General features: G+C 43.6%; 3 protein-coding genes across 4 annotated transcripts; 1 reads left to right on the top strand and 2 right to left on the bottom strand.

Moving 5' to 3' along the window:
• The first annotated feature begins 622 nt into the window (after positions 1-622).
• On the top strand, positions 623-5108 carry akr1a1b (aldo-keto reductase family 1, member A1b (aldehyde reductase)). 2 transcript variants are annotated; one of them, XM_034530720.1, is made up of 9 exons: positions 623-798; positions 2130-2225; positions 2496-2615; positions 2694-2845; positions 3086-3281; positions 3374-3573; positions 4140-4212; positions 4484-4570; positions 4845-5108. In XM_034530720.1, exons 2-9 carry the CDS (start codon positions 2145-2147, stop codon positions 4908-4910), a joined length of 975 nt encoding a protein of 324 aa, XP_034386611.1. In that variant the 5' UTR covers positions 623-798; positions 2130-2144; the 3' UTR covers positions 4911-5108. The 2 variants fall into 2 exon arrangements, with proteins under 2 accessions (XP_034386611.1, XP_034386610.1); XM_034530719.1 differs by lacking the exon at positions 623-798 and adding an exon at positions 805-935.
• Positions 4351-11064, bottom strand: c4h19orf44 (chromosome 4 C19orf44 homolog). Its single transcript, XM_034530717.1, has 10 exons — positions 10594-11064; positions 10330-10485; positions 10091-10224; positions 9455-9971; positions 8905-9208; positions 8425-8489; positions 7218-7674; positions 7014-7103; positions 5843-6009; positions 4351-5477 (listed from the first exon to the last, which is right to left on the bottom strand). Exons 1-10 carry the CDS (start codon positions 10705-10707, stop codon positions 5409-5411), a joined length of 2073 nt encoding a protein of 690 aa, XP_034386608.1. The 5' UTR covers positions 10708-11064; the 3' UTR covers positions 4351-5408.
• A 2628-nt stretch (positions 11065-13692) lies between these two features.
• On the bottom strand, positions 13693-16827 carry LOC117730053 (protein shisa-like-2A). Its single transcript, XM_034531534.1, has 3 exons — positions 16646-16827; positions 14376-14512; positions 13693-13880 (listed from the first exon to the last, which is right to left on the bottom strand). Exons 1-3 carry the CDS (start codon positions 16825-16827, stop codon positions 13693-13695), a joined length of 507 nt encoding a protein of 168 aa, XP_034387425.1.
• Between the last annotated feature and the right edge of the window lie 3033 nt (positions 16828-19860).

A 19860-nucleotide genomic window follows, 5' to 3' on the forward strand; every position in this document is an offset into this window, starting at 1 on the left:
TTGACTACCTTAGCGACCTCTGCCAGGGATATGGGTGAATCCACCCCAAAGTCTTCCGGCGCTGCCCCCTCTCCGGGGGACATGTTGGCCGGGTTTAGGAGTTCCTCAAAGTGATCTTTCCACCGCCCGACGATGTCCCCAGTCCGGGTCAGCAGTTCCCACCCCCCTGCTGAGAACAGCCTGGGGTAGACCCTGCTTTCCCTTCCTGAGCCGTCGGATGGTTTGCCAGAACTTCCTTGAGGCCAACCGAAAGTCCTTCTCCATGGCCTCCCCGAACTCCTCCCATGCCCGAGTTTTAGCCTCCGCGACCATCGCCGCTGCAGCCCTTCTGACACAAACCATCTCCATCATAAATAAATGCACTTAAATCCAATGCCATCGCATGAAAAAAGTCAAACCTCGTGCTTAACTAAGATAAGCTTATACAGTATTATACAACACAGCACTTAAGTTATCTTCAGCACATATGTCTCCAATTACTTATAACTCTGCAACAAGGTCCTTTCAAGACATGTGACTTATAGAGAGTGCTTCAGCTCGTGTAGTCGAGGAACCCACCAACACAAGTATCTCCACCTTCAGTTAAAACCCTTCTCTGCTATCTGCTCATCAGGTCTGGGAAGTGCTTTTCACCGGAAACGGAGGAATCGGCATCCCGGAAAGGGAAACGTCAACAAAAATGAGGTGGTGTTTTTGAACGTTTGGCAGCTAAACAGTCCTCCTGCGTACCTGTCCTGCTCCGGGGGACCACGAGAAGAGGTCCTTGTTCGAAGCCGCACTTTTAGACGTCTTGAAACGGTGAGTCGGACCGGAGAGTTGAGCGCTCGTGTCACGTCACGCGCTCCACTCAGCTGAACCCCGTCATGCAGTCCTTCATTTGTCGGGTTCTCCAGCGGACGACCCGTCGTTTGTGTTCAGACGCGGGCAGCAAGCGGGTGAGTGGGTCGGCTGACCCGCACACGAGGGCGGGGGAGTAATGACACGTCTCGTGCAGGTGTCTGTTTCAGGAGAAAGATAAAAACTAGCTAGCTGTCATTTTTTTTTAATCGGGAGCATTAAGCGGCGTCTTGGTTTGTACTGGCAGTTTTGTGTTGTTTTCTAGCTCAATAATTATTTTTAATGATGTGATGACCGGTTATTAATATATTATCAGACGTCAGTTGTGTCATGTCGCAAACGTTTTGCCACATTTTAATGCGCGAGCGTTGACGTTCTGAAGGTGTCGCGAGCAGTCGCCGAGGTGTGGCGCGTTGCGCGTGACTTTCCAGGAAATCAGCGGACAAGAGCTCTGGGTTTTAGGAAAGATCTGGAAGATGTCTGTCTGTCGTCCCAGTGGAGCCACACGTCACTGTGGTTCTGGTTCATATCAAAGGAAACGTGTGTGTGTGTGTGTGTATAGTGTGTGTTGGTTTGGAGATATGGATGTTCCTCATTAGTCTAAGTGGGCAGAGTGCAAACTCATTTGCATTGCAATCCAAAATGTGGGGATCTCTGTTCTGCAAACAGGGTGTTTTCCATAAATCAAGGAAATGCACACAGCGCATTAGAGATGAAAATAGAATCAGTTGAAGCTGACTACAATGAAAGAGCCAAAACGGAATTAAATGTTTGAATGCATTAATGAAGTGAATCAAAGTGCAGCAGAGACATGCGTCAAAGATAAAGGAAGTCAGTACGTTCTTTTGATTTTTAACTTTTAGAGGAAAGCATGTATGCAAAAAAATACGTATCATTTGAGACTTCCTTCTAAACCCAGATATATATTTTTTTCTTTTTGTAAAAAATGTAAGCTTCTTCAATGATGAATAATCAAATTTGACATAATATAATAGCTAATATATGTTGTAGTCTCTTAATAGCTTCATGTTGGGATACTTTTACTGTATATACATCTGCTGCTTTGAACATCGGGGTACGCCCAGCAGCTTTGAACATCGGGGTACGCCCAGCAGCTTTGAACATCGGGGTACGCCCAGCAGCTTTGAACATCGGGGTACGCCCAGCAGCTTTGAACATCGGGGTACGCCCAGCAGCTTTGAACATCGGGGTACGCCCAGCAGCTTTGAACATCGGGGTACGCCCAGCAGCTCCCCTCACTGACTGAACCACGCTCTCCTCGTCCTTTCCAGGTGCTTGTGAGAGGCATGAATGACTTTGCAGTTCTCAACACGGGGCGGAAGATGCCCCTCCTTGGACTGGGGACGTGGAAGAGTGAGCCAGGAAAGGTAGAGGCTGCACTTGTAATCCTCTTTCCAAAAAAAAAAAAAGTTTGAAAAGTAGTACTTCTTAATAATATTTATTGCTACAGATGAACGCTAACGCATAGCTGCTCTCTGTCTCTGCACATTGAGTCCCACTTTCCCTCATTCTCTATCCAACTGCAGAAGTACATCTATATTTGTATACTTGTAAATACATAGGTTTGACAGAGACCTATGCATCTATGTCCTACTGTTTTGCCAAACAACAGTTGTCCTGTTTTGCCACTGTTGCAGGTGAAACAAGCAGTTATTTGGGCATTGGAGGCTGGGTATCGCCACATCGACTGTGCAACAATCTACGGCAACGAGGTGGAGATTGGCGAAGGCCTGCAGGAGACCTTCGGCCCCGGCAAGGTAGAACAGCTTCACCGAGTTGCATGAGCAGCACAAGGTATGTCAAACCTGACCTGACGTGTGCCGTCTGTGAACCAGGTCCTGAGAAGAGAGGACGTGTTTGTCACATCCAAGCTGTGGAATAACCAGCATCACCCAGAGGACGTGGAGCCGGCCCTCCTCAAGACCCTGAAGGACCTGAAGCTGGAGTACCTGGACCTCTACCTCATCCACTGGCCCTACGCCTTTCAGTGAGCTCCACCTCCACCAAGCTCTAATAATGATGAGATGATTAACTTGTCTTCCTGAGAAAAAAGCCCTTTTGTTTTCTCTGCATAACGAGCTAATTCACTTGCTGTATCTTTATTCCAAGACGGCAGATTTCAGTATTTTTTTTAATTTTTTTTTTAAGGAATTTAATCGGAAGCCAAACTACAGTTTGTTTTCACTAGTTTGAAATGTGGCTCTTGTGGCACTTTTTTATCTCCCAGACAAGGAGATGCTCCCTTCCCCAAAAAGGAGGACGGCACCTTGCTGTATGACGACATAGACTACAAGCTGACCTGGGCTTCCATGGAGAAGCTGGTAGAGAAGGGCCTCGTCCGATCTATCGGCCTGTCCAACTTCAACAGCCGGCAGATAGATGACGTCCTGTCTGTCGCCAGCATCAAACCCACGGTCCTGCAGGTACAGGGTGTTTGTGGCGATGACTAGGTGTGAGCGCCTCCTGTTGGGAGAGCCACAGATGACACTGGTATCTCTGTGTTTTGGTTGGGCAGGTAGAGAGCCACCCGTATCTGACTCAGGTGGAGCTGCTGGCCCACTGTCGGGACCGGGGCCTGGTGCTGACGGCCTACAGCCCTCTGGGCTCTCCTGACCGGGCCTGGAAACATCCAGACGAACCCGTCGTGCTTCAGGAGCCGGTGATGGCCGCCCTCGCAGAGAAATATAAAAAGTCCCCAGCTCAGATTATTCTGAGGTGATTCTACTCCTCACTTGACTGATCAGATTGCACCCTAGTGCGTAACCATCTACGTTTGTGATCACCTATGCATCTATCTGCTTTACTCAATATCGCTTTGGTTTTGCAGTTTTACATCATCAGCCAATTATTGCTGTTTTTATTAGGTGTCTGTCAGTATTTAGCATTTTAAAAGCGATTCCATGTCTCATGGTTTTAGAGTTGTTAGCGAAGGCAACCAAAGTAGAAAAATAGCTGTGCCATCATGGTTTAATATATAAAAGTATTTATTGTATCAAAAGCCGTGAGCAGTTCAAATACATAGATTACATTGGCGCTTTGGTTCAGAAATACAAGGTTAAACACGCTGCAATACATGTTTTGGCCACTTGGGGCTCATGCAACGAGCCGTAAACCCAACAGCAGTATTATCAGCATGCAGGAGAAAGCGAGAACATGTCAGCAGTTCTTTGCATGTCATAGCCTAACTACCGGAAATCCTGTGCGCCTTACTTCTAGGTATTTTCCAAATACAGCTGAGATGTTGGAAGTACATTTCAACACAAGTCTGCTGTGTTTTGCAGGTGGCAGACACAGCGAGGAGTGGTGACGATCCCCAAGAGTGTGACGGAGTCCCGTATCAAAGAGAACATGCAGGTGAAGTAAAATATGAGTCGGGCATTTCCAAACATGAGGCTATTAAAAAAAAAAAAAAAAAATATATATATATATATATATATATATATATATATATTTTATTTCTTTCTTAAAAGCTTTCTTAATGTGACTCTCATTAAGGTTCCTTTTTATTTTTTTGGCTTGCAAGTACTTAAAAGCTAATAATGCAGGAGAAGCTATGTTCGTGGAGCAACTCTAGTTTACCATAGCAACTATGTTGTGATGTGTTCTCACGGTGTTTGTCGTCAAGGTGTTTGACTTCACCCTTGAAGCAGAGGAAATGAAGAATATTACGGCCCTGAACAGAGGCTGGCGCTACATCGTACCAATGATCCAAGTGAGTGGGCTTAATGTACTCGCTCTCTTCAACTAATGTGACGTTTCATTTTTACAGTCCTCTTGTAACTCAAATTTTAAAATGTCAGTATTGGCCGAGAAAGCCTTGCCGTGGACAAGCCCTTCTCAAACAGTTTGGTGGAAAGCCAAAGCGGTGATTGTGTAAGAGGGAAAGCACCCGACTTGATTTGGAAAAGGCCCGGTTTAACCAATGAACATGAACACATCATGAGAGAGAGAGAGAGACTCATTCACTTTTGGTTTGGATGTTGCAGGTGGAGGGAGAACGAGTTCCCAGGGATGCAGGACATCCTCACTACCCATTTAACGACCCCTACTGACCACTCGCACTGCAACCTGAACTTGTGCCTTCAACACCACGTCACTAATACATGTTCCTGGAGTTTGTCTTTGGATCATGTCAAAACCTGCTCTTTTCATTCAAATGTCAAGTTATCGTGATGAAGACTGAAACATCTGTTATGACTGTATACATACTACGTACATGTTATTTTTAAAATAAACATTTTGTTACTTCACTTGCAGGCATCTTTATTTAAATAGTTGCTTATTTATGAAGGAATCCATGTGGTGTCCTAAACTATAAATACAGTGTGTTGTAATGCAGACGGTGACTTTTGTTTTTCAGAATGCACAGATAAACATCTTTAGTAACCTTTTAAAATACCAAAGATAATATTTTTGCAAATGTCTGTAGTAATGCTTCAATGTTAGAAAAAATAGGATTTTATTTATAAAAACATTTTAACAAGAGGAGATGTGTCTGCTGTCCAGTAATTGGGGACATTCAGCACCAGAGGTCAGATATGATGGTAGTCTCATCCCTGCAGCACCTCTTCTAAGGCTTCCTCCATTTTCAGTTGGGGAGGTCTGTGCTTGCGGATGTACTGTGGAAAGGACAAAATGATGTATTAGCAACCGGTTTCAACAAGCCACATTTAGATAATTATTACAATTTAATGGAAACAAATCTTAAGAATGACTTCTGTCATGATACTGATTGTCCCCTGTTCTGAATGGCAACTACATCAGTCAGCAACAGCAGGAAAAGCTGTGTGCAATAAATGTCTCATCCCTCAGTGATGAATATGGTGATGTCACAAATTGGACATTCAACCAACGAGGATGGGGAAAAGAAGACGTAACGGGCGATTCCTCCGTTGAGACAAACTTTGCAGGGAAAATCTACCGAACAGGATTATTCCCGGCTGACTATACACCAGTGTGTAGCGTCTGTGTTGTCATGCGTCACCTCCTTGGTGTCCTCCAGCGTGGTGTATCTGTAGTTCGGGGGTCCCAGGCTCTGCACCAGGCTGGAGTGAAGGTGTCGCCTGCTTTCGATGAACCGCCTCGTCATGGCAAGTTGCTGTTTCAGCATTTCATTGAGCGCAAATACAGCTGGGTTGGAGATGCTGAGAGCTGAGACGCACGCACACACGCACACACGCACACACGCACGCACGCACGCACGCGCACGCACGCACGCACGCACACGCACGCACGCACGCACGCACGCACGCACACACCTTTTAAAGCAGAATTTCATCACTTATAATAGCAGCTGTCTTTTAATCATCTGCATTAATATTAAGCAAGAGGAGGCACACATTAGTTCATACAAGTTAAAGGTTGGTTTGAGAGGAAGTTCAAGAGTTAAGAGCATGCGTTCAAACACACTTTGCTTATATGTACACACACGTACACACACACGTACACACACACGTACGCACACACTGTAGCTAAAGCCAGGAGATGCTTAGGGGGCAAAGAGCTAGCTTAGCTCACCTTGTTTTCCCCCCTGTGCCGGTCAGCAAAAATGTGAGCCTTTTTAAATAAAATTCAACTTGTGCTCGGGTGGAATAATGTTCACCGGAAAGTATCACAAGGGCAGGAAAATCAATAGGGATGGCGAGCATGCGATGCATATTTTATTATTAATCAGATTTTCATTTGTCATGGCCTATATCAGTTTAAATAATTTATTAGTGGGTTTTCTCGACCGATATGCTCGCAGCAAAAAGAGATCAGATGGCAAAACTACTGCTGCAGATGGGGAGCTGGTCCCGGAACTCCAGCTGTGGCGCTCTCGGAGCAATTTAAAGAGCGGCCAAATGAGTATTGAAAATATTTCCATTTAGAACTAATCCATCATCTGATCGGCTTTTCTGCCTTCATGGAGACACCCGATCAAAATATACTTGAACGGATAATGGCCCCACTACAACGGCCAGATTATCACTTGAAATGTAACATCCTTGTACAAACCTTAATACTCTCCATTAGTCACCGTCTGGGTCCAGGTAAAACAATTGTTAATCTATTACTACCAACATAATACACTTGAAAGAGACTCCCCCACAAAGCCCTACAGCGTTCTATGTGTTATTCTGATGTATTTCCTGCTGTCTGGTTGCGTCTCTTACCTTCCACCATTTCTGCACTGAGACTATGAGCAACCACTGGGGTGGGATCCAGGTAAGTCATGCCCACCGCAGGACCCAAAGCAGCCACACCTGCAAAGGGAGGAGAGCCAGAGATAACATACGTGCGTGTCAAATTAATCCCGATGACTTACAGGCCCGAACATGTCTCAAATGTGCAAATGCCACCACGTATGGCAGACTGACCCGCATGCCATGTGTAATCCAGAGGATCAGGCTGAGTCTGTACTGCCGTTTCTTTTAAAACTTTTCTTGAAGCTCGCCTCCTTGACTGGCGAGATAATGTCCGGCTTTCAGGTGATACTGAGGATCCGGAGTCGGATTTTTGAATGTGATCTGAGGTCCAGGAGCGACTTGTGTCTGAAAGAGCGCTCGAGTACTCGTCTTCGGTCCTCACACGGCACGCATCTGATTGTGAAGCCTCCTCTCTGACCTCTGATACCGCCTCCTCTCCATCTCCTTGGAGGTGCTCTGAAACCTGGCTGACGCTGTAATCAGGCTCTGTACCGCTCTCAAAGTCACTTTGGTAGTCCGACACGTCGTCCTCCTGCCACCGCCGCTCCTCTTTCTTCTCCTTCAACCGCGGCCGCTCTAGATGTCTGTTTTGGGATCCGGGAGGAGGGACGCTGTGTTTGACTTCTCTCTGTTTAGGCCGCAGGAAGAAAGCAAACACATCAGTCTGTGGAGTCGCTCTTGGGATTCAACCAGATCCCCAATGAAAAGAGAAAAGACTACATTTTACAAATAGTTCATGAAACATTTCCGTCTAGTTAGTGGATGAATAAGAACGGCTATTGTGATCATTCAGACAGCAAATATCTCTCACCATGTACAACCAGTCCCCTCTGTGTGAGAACAGGGGAGGTTGGGAGGTGAAGCCTCTTAATGGACTAAAGACTCATTTAAACACTCTCCCTAAACTGCTTTGGTTCAGTCCCACCTCTCTCATCGCCCTGCTTTCCAGCAGCAGGCAGCTGTTATTAGTGGAAAAGCTCCAATAACAACTAACTCCAAGAACAACAACAACAAAATGATGGGATTTGCTGGAGACCAAGCTCAAGCTCAGAGAGATAATATTGGACTTGGGTTTGTCAGACTGGCACAAATGTGACTGCTGGGTGTGTAAATAAGCAACCGTTTGTCATCAGATACACTATCAACTTAACATGTAATACTATTTCAACATGGCGTTTGCAGCTCGTTTATACTGCTATCAGGTGGCCGGAAAAAAACAGGCAACGCACATTTAAATGAAGTTGCTTCTCTGTCCCCTTTTATTTTTAATGTATTTCATAAATACAAGATAGCAAACATTCAGACAGCATGATGAAGTACACACAACTGATTGTTCACTTTATTTTAATGTACTTTATTAACTTATTTTGTTACCCACCTCCTGTCCTGGCGTTCTCTCAGTAAATCCAAGGTCGTCTAATGTCATCACATTTATCTTGTAGTCTGCAATAACATAAGATCATAACAGAATTAAATAAATGAAAGTCTATACCCACAGAACAGCACCCGGTAAGTAAAAACTAGAAAATGAATGCTGTATCAAAATATTATGACATGGCTATATGTTTAAAGTTTACATAAAAATCAAAAAAGGTTTTCTAATCACTAACTCTACAGAGGGAAGATGCATGTACCTTGTTGACCATCTAGTATGCATGAAATAAAGAGCGAGGAATTAAAACATGATTGAAAAAAGCATTTGGAAATCAATAAACAATACAGGTACAGTATAAGTGGTAGATACAAAAGGAAAACACTGTTGTTTATAAGTCCTTTTGACTTTCGATCTTCATAACTAAGACACTCAATTGCCGTCTTTTCCAGATGTGCGTGTGATTCCTCGATGAACTTCTCTCACCTTCAGAGGTACTGATCTCACTGTGGGTATCTTCGGAGGCGGGCCCGCCAGAGAAGAGCTCCTCCAGAGACAGCACGTCCCCGCGGCCCGACACGGAGGAGAGGGAACACTGTGGACTCCCCACCCTGGGAGATGGGGAGACACGGGGAGTAGAGGGGGCTGGGGAGAGCACGGACGGGCTGAAGTGGGCCCGAGTCTGACCGGAGAATCGGAAAGGAGAAGGAGAGGCAGGGTAGCGCGGTGGTGATGTATTGGAGGACGATGAGGGAAGGACAGCAGCTGGAGGAGGTGAGGAGTGAACCATCTGGAAGGGAGAAAAGCAGAGTATTGGTTTGAACTGAATAAAACTGTGTGTCAACCACAGTGCTTCTGTTTTCTGGACATTTGTGTGCCCGGTTTACTTCCATTTGTGAGCAATTACAAAGGAAGTTTTTGTCAAGAAGTTCTTCCATGTGTAAGGATGCTATTAGCTTAACGCATAATAAAAAAATAACTACAAATATGGCATGTGGTGACAAAAAAAAGCCCAGTCTTCAAAGTCGAAAGGTACCTCATCTGCTGTTCTCATGGATGAGGGTCTCCCTGGTACCAAGACACTGTCGCCTACTGAATCCAATGAGTCTCCGAGAAGTTTCCTCATGTCTTCTTCATCACTTTCCAGACTGACACCACTCACCACTCTCACCGACTTTGCCTCCAAACCTGCCAAAGCAGCTCTGGACCCGGACCTGACACCAACGTCGCCGCCTTTTGGCAACCCAGCAGCAGCAGCAGCAGCAGTGGCGGTAGTAATATTGTTGACAGTCACAGCTGCCTTGTTCTTGAGGAAACGGATCCCCTTCAGGCTCTGGTCACTGCTGGACTGTGCTGAGAGTGGCACAGGGGCCTCCAGAGACTGGGCGGCTGGTGGCGGGGAGATTCCCACGCCCGAGGTTTGGTTCTCCACAGGTTTTGGCCCCCGCCTGGCCTCTTCCTGAACCTGTTTGCGGCTGCGGATGCGGCTCTCAATCTGAGCCAGTTTACTCAGAGCAGCCGTCTGGGAGCCCTGCTGGGAAGATGACATATTTCTGACCAGAGAGGGAGAGAGGGGTGAAGTTGGAGAACAACACAATAATTGAGTTTCAGCAGCAGATGGTAAATATTTAGGACTGGAAATCAGTTGATCAGGTGGTAGAAAACAATTCACCTGTACATGTGTTCAGGCACCTGCTGCACTTGGCTCTTGCTGACAGGTGACTGGCCACTGATGGTTGCAGGTGGTGGAGCTTTCTTCAAGAACCTGCTCCCTCCTTCAACCGGAGAGCTCTGAGGTCTGAGACCCTGGCGGAAGAAATACAAACAGGCTCGTTGTCAAATAGGATTTTTAAAAAACGTCCCACTGTCGAAGTTTCTAAAGTCCTATTGCATCGAGAGCCTCTTTCTTGCCTGGGTCTTCCCAGCAGCAGCAGCAGCGAAGCCCAGCGTGGTGTCACCTCCATGCTCAGGGGCTGAGCTCACCGAGGACAGGTCACTCAGGTCTGAGAGTACAGGGCGTGTATTTGAGGAAGCGGGTTTGGTTTTCAAGGATCCACCAACGGCACCCTGAAGAGAAACGGGGAGACATGACACGTGTCTAAAACATCACCCACAGTAAGAGATGGCGAGGGATCCCCCCCCCGGTGCCCCAGATCGCGGAGGCGCGAGACTCACTGCATTTCCCGTCGACCCCCGAACGGACTCGGCGTCCTCCCTGGTGCTCCTCTTAGCGGACAACAGCGCCTGAGCTCGGTCCAGAGCGGAGCTTCGACCGCCCTGTTTCCACATCGTTGAACCGACGCTCTTACTCACACTGACGCTCACTATAACGTCACACACGTCGACCCATAACGCTAATGTTAGCTACACGTTCACACCTCGGCTGAGCAGTAGCTCGCCCAGTTTGGGACGGCTTCATCCTTCAGGAGAGTCAACGTTAGTTAGCTAACCTAGCTAGGTTAGCTCCACACGATGCACCTCGAGGCCCTTCATAGGTTATTACAAGTTCACATCAATAGGGTTGATAATTATGCCAACTTCGAGCCGTTACATTCTAGCATAGCGACCACTCGGGCGTCCCTTGTATCCATGGAGAGGCGGTTATTTTTTCTTCTTCTTCTTCATCATCATAAACGGCAGTGAAATTCCTCATCCGGGTATTAGCGCCGCCAACTGTTCATTACGTGACCTTGTCCATACAATGTCGTGTTAAAAAGGACCAATGGCAGCTATTTTAAACATATAGGGAGCACATTTTCAGCGGTATAAGAAACCAGTATATGTAGTTCAAGTCCCTGGTTATGTTGGTTTTTTTTGAGAGAGAGAGAACCTCTGGCATTTTAAATGTTTTCCCTCTCCCCTACCCTTATAACATTTAATGTGACCTTGTTTTGGTTAACTTGGCTATTTGCGGGCTAAAGGAGATTGTCCCTGCTGTTTTCAGTGAATTTTCAGAGCTTGAGTCATCAGGCAATTTCATCAACATGTTGTCACAACAATAACGTTGTTTCTGCCCCGAGCGAGTTCTTGAGCCTTATTGCATGCCACATACACTAGAATAAAGGAAATAAATTGAAGCGGGTATAAATAATTACATTTATTATGCCAGTCATTTATCTACATGATACACTTATGACAGCATTGCACCATCTTTACATCTAAACATAATCTGTCTGATTGCCTCCAGATCAAAGTGCATCAACATGAGCTGCTGCACACTGCCTAAAAACATCTCAAAAGTATATCTCCAACTTGAAATGTCTCCATTCCTTTTGGAACTGAGATAACGTTTGAACTTGAGTTTTTTATGTTTACTTTTATGATGGGCTTGAGGTGCGGAAAGTTCAAAGTTAAGAACATCAAAGGAAGGGACAACACACAAGCAAGTTCATAGCTTTAATAATAATTATGGAAAATGCACACTAATCAGTGAGGCACTTGAGCTGCCCAATATCTTTCTATAAATACAATGGTAGTAAGCATAACTGGCAGTGCTACTGAGGTCTTAAATGACCTTGTGCATTTGTTAGGCAACAGAGATTGACACGTTACACGGATATTCTTAAAATGAGCAGAACTGCCATGGCCCGACATGGGAATCTGCAGCTATAACATAAAGCTCTGGTTTCTCCTTCAGCACCACCAAAGCCTCAGACTGATAGTTACATTACATTACATGTCATTTAGCTGACGCTTTTATCCAAAGCGACTTACAATAAGTGCATTAAACCATGAGTCCAAACTCAGAACAACAAGAATTGAGAAAGTACAATTTCTTCAATAAAGTTAAACTACAAAGTGCTATGAGTAAGATGTAGTTGGGTATGAGATGGAGATTGTATCCTTTCCTCGACTTTGACACTCAACGAAGCACTTGCATGGTGAGAATTTTGCGAAAGGGTTTGTTCTGTTGCTGCTAAAGGGATCTTGTCGTTGAGATATTTCAGTCAGGACTGACCGTCACACAGACATTGCAATTCCGAGTGCCATGCTGATATTGTTGCCAACTATGTTGTAAATGTGGCTAATGCGCTCCGTGGTCGCATCTTGCTCCCATTGGGATCAAATCCGCCAGACCACGTGCCAGGTTGGCCTGGTTTGCATTGAGTTTGGATTTTAGTGACGTGTGGACAGCATGTGGGCACAGTTCAGAAAATGTATCAAACGTAGGCTTCCATCAGCTTTAATAACAAAGTCTACTAATACTGCAGGGAGGAAGAGAAAGCAACACACAAAATGTGGGACCCTTTCTTGTGAAGGAAATTGAATAAGAAATTAAATGTAATATTTTACAGTCTGTTCTTTGACCACAAAATATATATGAACACCAACCGATAATGCAGCACGCATTGTGTCAGGTGCACATATGACAGACGCACCGAGCGTATCCGATCACCAAACTCACATTAAAAAGACAAGTGTAACCATGGTAAGAGTGGGACAGACGTATGGTAAGAGTGACCTTGACCCTTGATCTCCAAAATTAAACAAATTCATCCTCGAGTCCAAGTGGACAGTTGTGCTGATAGCTGGTTTCTTCTTGTTTACTTCTGGTTCAAAACTCACTCAATTGGAAATAACGAGGCGATGCGAGAGCGATCGGAAAAATCAGAACAACAAACACAGCCTTTGAAGTGCGCCGATACTCTGGAAAAAGAAGCTTCTCTTCCCCCCCGCGAGGAGCGAAGTTGAAAAATGAATAGGCACAGTCCCCCCCCCCTCCCCCCCCCATTGTCTCTTAGGTTCAACAAAATCCAATCTGAGGCTAAATTGTTGTTTGGTTAATCATCATGCAAAGAGTGTTTTGAGGTAATTTCTTGTTGGATCTCAGGAATGAATTCTGCATGTGCCGTTCAAGTGCTAAGAGCCTCTGAGGGACATTTCTAGGGAAATAAAAATGTATTTTAGTCTATCTCATCAATCCAAAGCCAATTTAAACCATTCATCTCAAAGAGTCAGGATTCAATTATTGTGATTTCACCAGTGGTTCTCAGCATATGTGACTTTCGCGAGATGCCACTGGTTGCCACGTAACGGGTAACTTTCTACAAGTTGTCATTTCTAACCTGACAGATGCTTGTTCGGCGGGGCACAGTTTGACGCAGTGTCCGTGTAGCATATTTAATGTAGGCAATGAAGTGTGAAAATGCGGAAATGGACAGCGGATGATTAAAATATAATGCATGTCACGTTCGGGGGAGGCCAGACCAAATGTTTCCGAGGGCCGCCGTTGAGAAACTTCTGAGCAACCAATCAAAAAGACAAACAGTCCGACTATGCAGGCCCCTCGACTTTGATAGACGTCACAGTGGCCATGAAACAACGTTGAAAAAGGCGGTCGGGGTCCGGGGGCTGGTTGTCACAGTCCAACTTGCCCCTCAGGAAGTGTTTCCTGAGGCCTTGAGGACCAGCGGGGGCGCTGGAATGGCTCGGTCCTGCTCTTTGTGGACTTGATGCAGAGCCTAGAAGACAGTAAGTTAATTTAGAAACATGAGTATGAAGAGCCAAACAGACCACAGACTGTGATGAGGGGCCGCACAATGCAAACCACCAGTAAGTACACCTGGTAGTATTATCTCATAAGAATGTTTACATCCGCTATGTTTCCATTGAATTGTCCAGCCAACTTTAAGCAAACCTCTGCAAATAAGGCGCCACGGTTTCCATCAACTGGCTAGGAGTGAATAAACTCGGCTACAGTGAAGTTTGGTTCGAGGTTGGTATTATAGGCTACGCATGTTTGTAATCCGCCAGAAAAACATAGTGTAAGGTTGCGAAACAGAAACAAAACAAGTCAGCTTGGCCATCTACGAGAGGAAAATGGAGAGAGGTCTTCAGGAATACCTTTCCACTCTTACACTTCAGCTAGTACTGACCATATGTCCTGCCCTCTGAAGACAAAGACAAACATATTAAATGTCAGGCTCAAAGGTTCACTGTAATTTTGCAGTCGGTACCTGGCGCTCGGAGCGGCAGCCCATTGTCCAGACCTCTGGGTTTGGTGGTGATGAAGAGATAGCAGAGGACACACAGAGTGACGATGAAGGCGAGAAGAACCACAGCTGCCACAGAGAGACCCACAAGAGCTCCGAAACTGTGAAACAGAGCAAAAGAAACACAGCAGGACGATTATATATTCCTGGCCCTCAGCGTGCTCAACAACAGACTGGAGAGCTGGGATACAGCGCATATAGGAATGGATCCAACTGCACTGATTGAAATCAATTAATATTCCTAGGGTGCACTTTCTTTTCTTATTATTTGAGGACATTTTTAATTCGATGTGGATATTCTTATAGTTTAGTCTAATGACTATTGATAAATGGTCTTGTACTTGGATGCCATTTTTCTAGTCTTCCAAACCACAATTACCGCCTCGCAGTTGTGTGCATCAGTCAACTAAGGTTGCAGTTTACATCCGTCATCCAAAACATCATCACGTCATCTTCTGAGACATTTGTGTGAAACTGTCTTGATTAGCATTCTTGAAAATGCTAATTATATATAAATACATATATAATTAGCATTCAATTAGCATTGAATATGCTAATTATATGAATATACATAATTAGCCTATTCAGTGCTAATCAGAATGCTAATCAAGATTATACATATATATATATATATATACACTGAATAGGGACTGAATAGGCTATTTATGTATATTCATATAATTAGCCTATTCAGTGCTAATTGAATGTATACATATATATATATATATATATATATATATATAAATAAAATTAGCATATTCAAGAATGCTAATAAAGACATATATATATACACATATAAATATATATATATATATATATATATACACATACGTATATATATATATTTATATACACATATATATATATATATCTTGAACTTTGTTTGGGTGCACATACATATATATATATGTCTCTAAGCCGTAGGGACGCAGAGACATGACAAGGAGCAATACCGGTCAAAAGTTACAAAATAAAAAGGCAAAAACACGAACATATGAGTTGAAGCAACCTGTTCTATTATGACTTAAGATTTATTTTTTACATTGGTCTCCCTTCTGAAACCTACACCTGTGCTGTTTATTCACATGTGAGAGCTTCAGAGCTGCTGGTGGGTGGACTTTCTTTACCCACCAGCAGCAAGATGTCAAAAAGAAGAAAAAGATTTTTCTTTGGGGGCTTCAAATGTGAGCAGCTTGGGTGACTCAGTAAAAGCACTGAGGTTTTCTGTCTCGAACATAATGACAAATAATGACGCAGAGCCGGGTAAAAGCCACTCACCGATTCCGACAGAGATGAGTTGATACTTGAGTTGGGATACAATTACAATACAATTATGAAATTCAGTTGAAGAATCAAATAATAATGAATCCTCCTTTTTTTTTTTTACATTGCTATACATTACCATGTGACTTTGTACTTAAAAACACCTCTGATGTGATGACTTCATGGCTCAGTTGGCACTAAATGACCTCACTTACCAGTAGGGCTAGCGAGGCCCGTGGTATTGGTTTTATTTACCCAGATTTTGCATTCTCCATTAAATCTCTCCCCCAACAATACGGCAAGGGGCTGAATTTAGTTTGCCTTGCACTGAGAAATTATATTCTCACACCTCACTGAGAAAATGTTTCAGTGGAACTACTGAGGGAAAAAATTGTCATTAGAATATTTTTTTTGACAGTTCAGTAGATTATCAGAGAAATGCCTTAATGCATTGAAATAAAGTTGCTCCCTGGGGTGCTTCACTGCAGCCCACTGCTCCTTAATAACTAAGGATGGGTCAAATGCAGAGAAGAATTTCCCCACGGGGATCAATAAAAGTGTACATTTCTTATTTTCTTTTCCATATAGATCTTTATCATAATGAGAGGCAATATTGTATCGAATGGTATATGCAGCTTACAGATGTGGGAGTTTAAGATATGAATTAATGAGTGTAAATTAGTGTTGTTCTTAATTAGTCTGTAGTCTCTCATGACACATAGCCTAATTGACGTCACAAAGGGACAGGTTGCCTTGTGAACAGACAGTATAGACTACATGCACGCACATGCATTAATTAACCCATAACAACTCACCATTTTTGTAGAAGTCTTGAATATAATAAACTATTTTGTGCAGAATTACACCTGCAGAATTAAATGCCATTACTGACACCATGCCATGGTTAGTTACCGATACATTCTGACACAGGTATGAAGACCAATGAGACACTTATTGTATCACCCCCTTACCTTAACCACCACATGTATCCATACTCGTAAGGGAAAAAGCTGTTGGGATCATCACAACAGTACTTCAAGTCATTGAACCCGCAGCAGAAAAGTGCCGCGGTGTCACTGTCCGCTTTCGGACACGTGAAGCCCTCCACGAACACGTTTTCTTTGCCGTAGTAACTTTCGCATTCCGAGTTCATATCAGACACGGTGGCGCACGTGGACAGCTGGTTGCTCTGTAGCGCACTTTGAAACACAGGCTCATGCCGCCCATCTCCCACTGCTGCAAGTCCACATCAGCTGCAGGCTACAGGATGGGTGGGGGTGGGGGTGCTCTCTCTCTCTCTCTCTCTCTGACAATGCTGATGAGATCCAATGCTTACAATTTATCAAGGGCGTAGGTTTGCATATGGTCCATAGTATGGAAGCCCATTTCCACTACTGTAAGAACAAAATTAGGATCCTGTAAGTCATAATAATGAGATACTATCTCATTATAATGAGATACTATCTCATTATTTCGACTTACTATCTCATTTCAGGCAAAATGATACAGTCAGTATCTGTGGCTGCATTGTAGTCCTACCTTGAAAAAGGTACTTTGTGTGTCAAAGCATAACCATCAAAAAGACCACTTTGGACAAAAAGAATGACCCAGCCTTCTGATTAAATGGTTTTAGTAATTGGAAAAATGCCATTGAAAGCTTTAATCGCCATCAAGCGAGTAAAGCACACCATCATGCTGTAGCAACAAATGCATTGGAGAAAACGCCAGTTTACACCCAACTACTAAGTGCAATGGCTAAAACACAGCAGGAGGCAAGGCACTGTCTAATTAAAATTATGATAGATTTATTTAAAATGTTATAATTTCTTTTGTCTTTTTTTCACTACACAACTGGTAAAAGTTGTTTATATATATTTTGGATATAGAATATACTGTTACACTATATTGGCATTTTAGCAGAACTTTTCCTATTCATTTATTATTATTATTTATTTGGTGCAGAATAGTGTTTTGTATTTAAACTAAGGTTTTATTACTGTAATTATTTAAATAATTTCCAAGTTACACAAATGTTAATATATTTTAATAAAGTTTGCCTGTTCAACATAATATCAACTACGTTTTTTGATATATGGGGGGGGGGGATCGAGGGGAAGCTGGCAGTGAACAGGTCATAATTCTAAATTTATTTATGTTGAGTCTGAACTCATCGTAATGTAACCGAAAGATCCTTCGGTTAGCCATTAGCGGTGCTGCCATAGTTACCAGCTCTCCTGTCAATTCAAACTTGGATTAGTTGTTTACAATGTAACATTATCAGAGACTAGAAAAGTAGAAATGCCTGATCGCATATTTTATTGAATATTGGCGGACAGCGATCTTAAGGAAAGTTTTATATTTATTTAATCCGCGGTTCACGTTTGCTGAACCATGAGGGGATCAACGGATCAACTAGTGGCAAAACACGTTTGTCTCTACCAGATGATGTGTCGTGATTGGCATAGTGATATTGAAATTATGCTTCGCTTAATTACTAGGTTTTCTTTCATTTGTGTGAATTCATCAGCCCATTTAGATATGAAAATCTGATTTTATTATTTAAAGCGGTCATGAAGCTACACACTCAATTAGCATCAGTTATGGCAGGGTGGGAAAAAAAACATATTTTGACTTGTTTTACACAATTTATGAAACACTGCCATCCTTCAACTCTGAAAGTAAGCTCTAGCCAGCTAATATAACATTAGCCTGTTTCAATTATTTGAATTGGCTGTCTAATAATAAGCAAACGGATATAAGCGACCGAAATGAGCTTCCTCCGTAGGGTGGCCGGGCTCAGCCTTAGAGATAGGGTAAGGAGCTCGGACATCAGGGGGGAGCTTGGAGTCGAGTCGCTGCTCCTTCGTGTCGAAAGGAGTCAGCTGAGGAGGTTCGGGCATCTAGTCAGGATGCCTCCTGGACGCCTCCCATTAGAGGTTTTCCGGGCACGTCCAACTGGTAGGAGGCCCCGGGGAAGACCGAGGACACGCTGGAGGGATTATATCTCCCGGCTGGCCTTGGAACGCCTCGGGATCCCCCAGAATGAGCTGGAAAGTGTTGCGGGTGAGAGGGAGGCCTGGGTCGGCCTGCTGAACCTGCTGCCACCGCGACCCGACCCCGGATAAGCAGGTGATAATGGATGGATGGATGGATGGATAATAAGCAAACGGTTTATTTAAAGGCGATGTTTAAATTAAACAAAAAGAAAAAAAACTATATTGCAGCTCAGTTCCCAACAAATGGCAATAACACGCGTGTTCCAGACATGTGCATCACTTTTTGTGTCCCATTGAAACAGTTTTTATTGTTTTTTGTATCACTTGCTCTTGTCTCTGCGTTTGGTTGTGTTTTCTGTATTTGAAGTGTGTTGAGCTCTCAAGGCCACTGGCAAATATGAAACAGTAGAGCTCCATGTGCCAATTCTCCATGATTATTATTTTAAGTTTTTCACCTGAATTGAAGACCTGCCATAGTCTAAAGGCTGGGTACAGTGCATTACACAATATCCTGGTTTCTCTAATATAAACTGGCTTGCATATTGCATTTTTTAGAGGAACAAGATAAGGAGGGTTTCTGTTACCCGGGAGGATAGGGCATGCCGACAGGAACCAGAGGAAGCTGAGGCATTTCTCACAGTCAAAGTCAGAAAGCTATAAGGCGGTTTTCCAGGGCAGAGTTGATGTGGTGGGCGTGGCTAACAGGTAATAGTGATGAAGTTGATGAGGTGGGTGTGGCTAACAGGTGAGAGTGATAGAGTTAATGAGGTGGGCGTGACTAAAAGGTGAAAACATTTTAATTTTAAAACCATAACAAACATGTGGTTAACAAACAAAACAATACAAATATGCTACAAAACTGTTAGAGATACTTAGTTTTAGAAAAAGAAACATCATGGAAAACATAAATGCCTAAATAAATAAAAAGTTTAATGATGCTTCTTAAAGTCCACTAACCTCCAGTGAATTAAAAAATAACTGGAGTAACCCTTTTCGTAAAAGGTCCATTTGTCACAAAATATGTATGAACATTTTTTATAATGTAAAACATTATATAATATGCTGATTCATCTGTAAACTGCATCTATATAAAAACATGTATTCTTTAAAACACAGTTCATTTGCCACACATAACTTCACTGGGGACTGTAACCTAAAGAATGCTATGTAAAGAAATGTTTTAAGCGATT

The sequence above is a fragment of the Cyclopterus lumpus genome, chromosome 4 (assembly GCF_009769545.1).
Source record: "Cyclopterus lumpus isolate fCycLum1 chromosome 4, fCycLum1.pri, whole genome shotgun sequence".
Taxonomy (NCBI): Eukaryota; Metazoa; Chordata; class Actinopteri; order Perciformes; family Cyclopteridae; genus Cyclopterus; species Cyclopterus lumpus.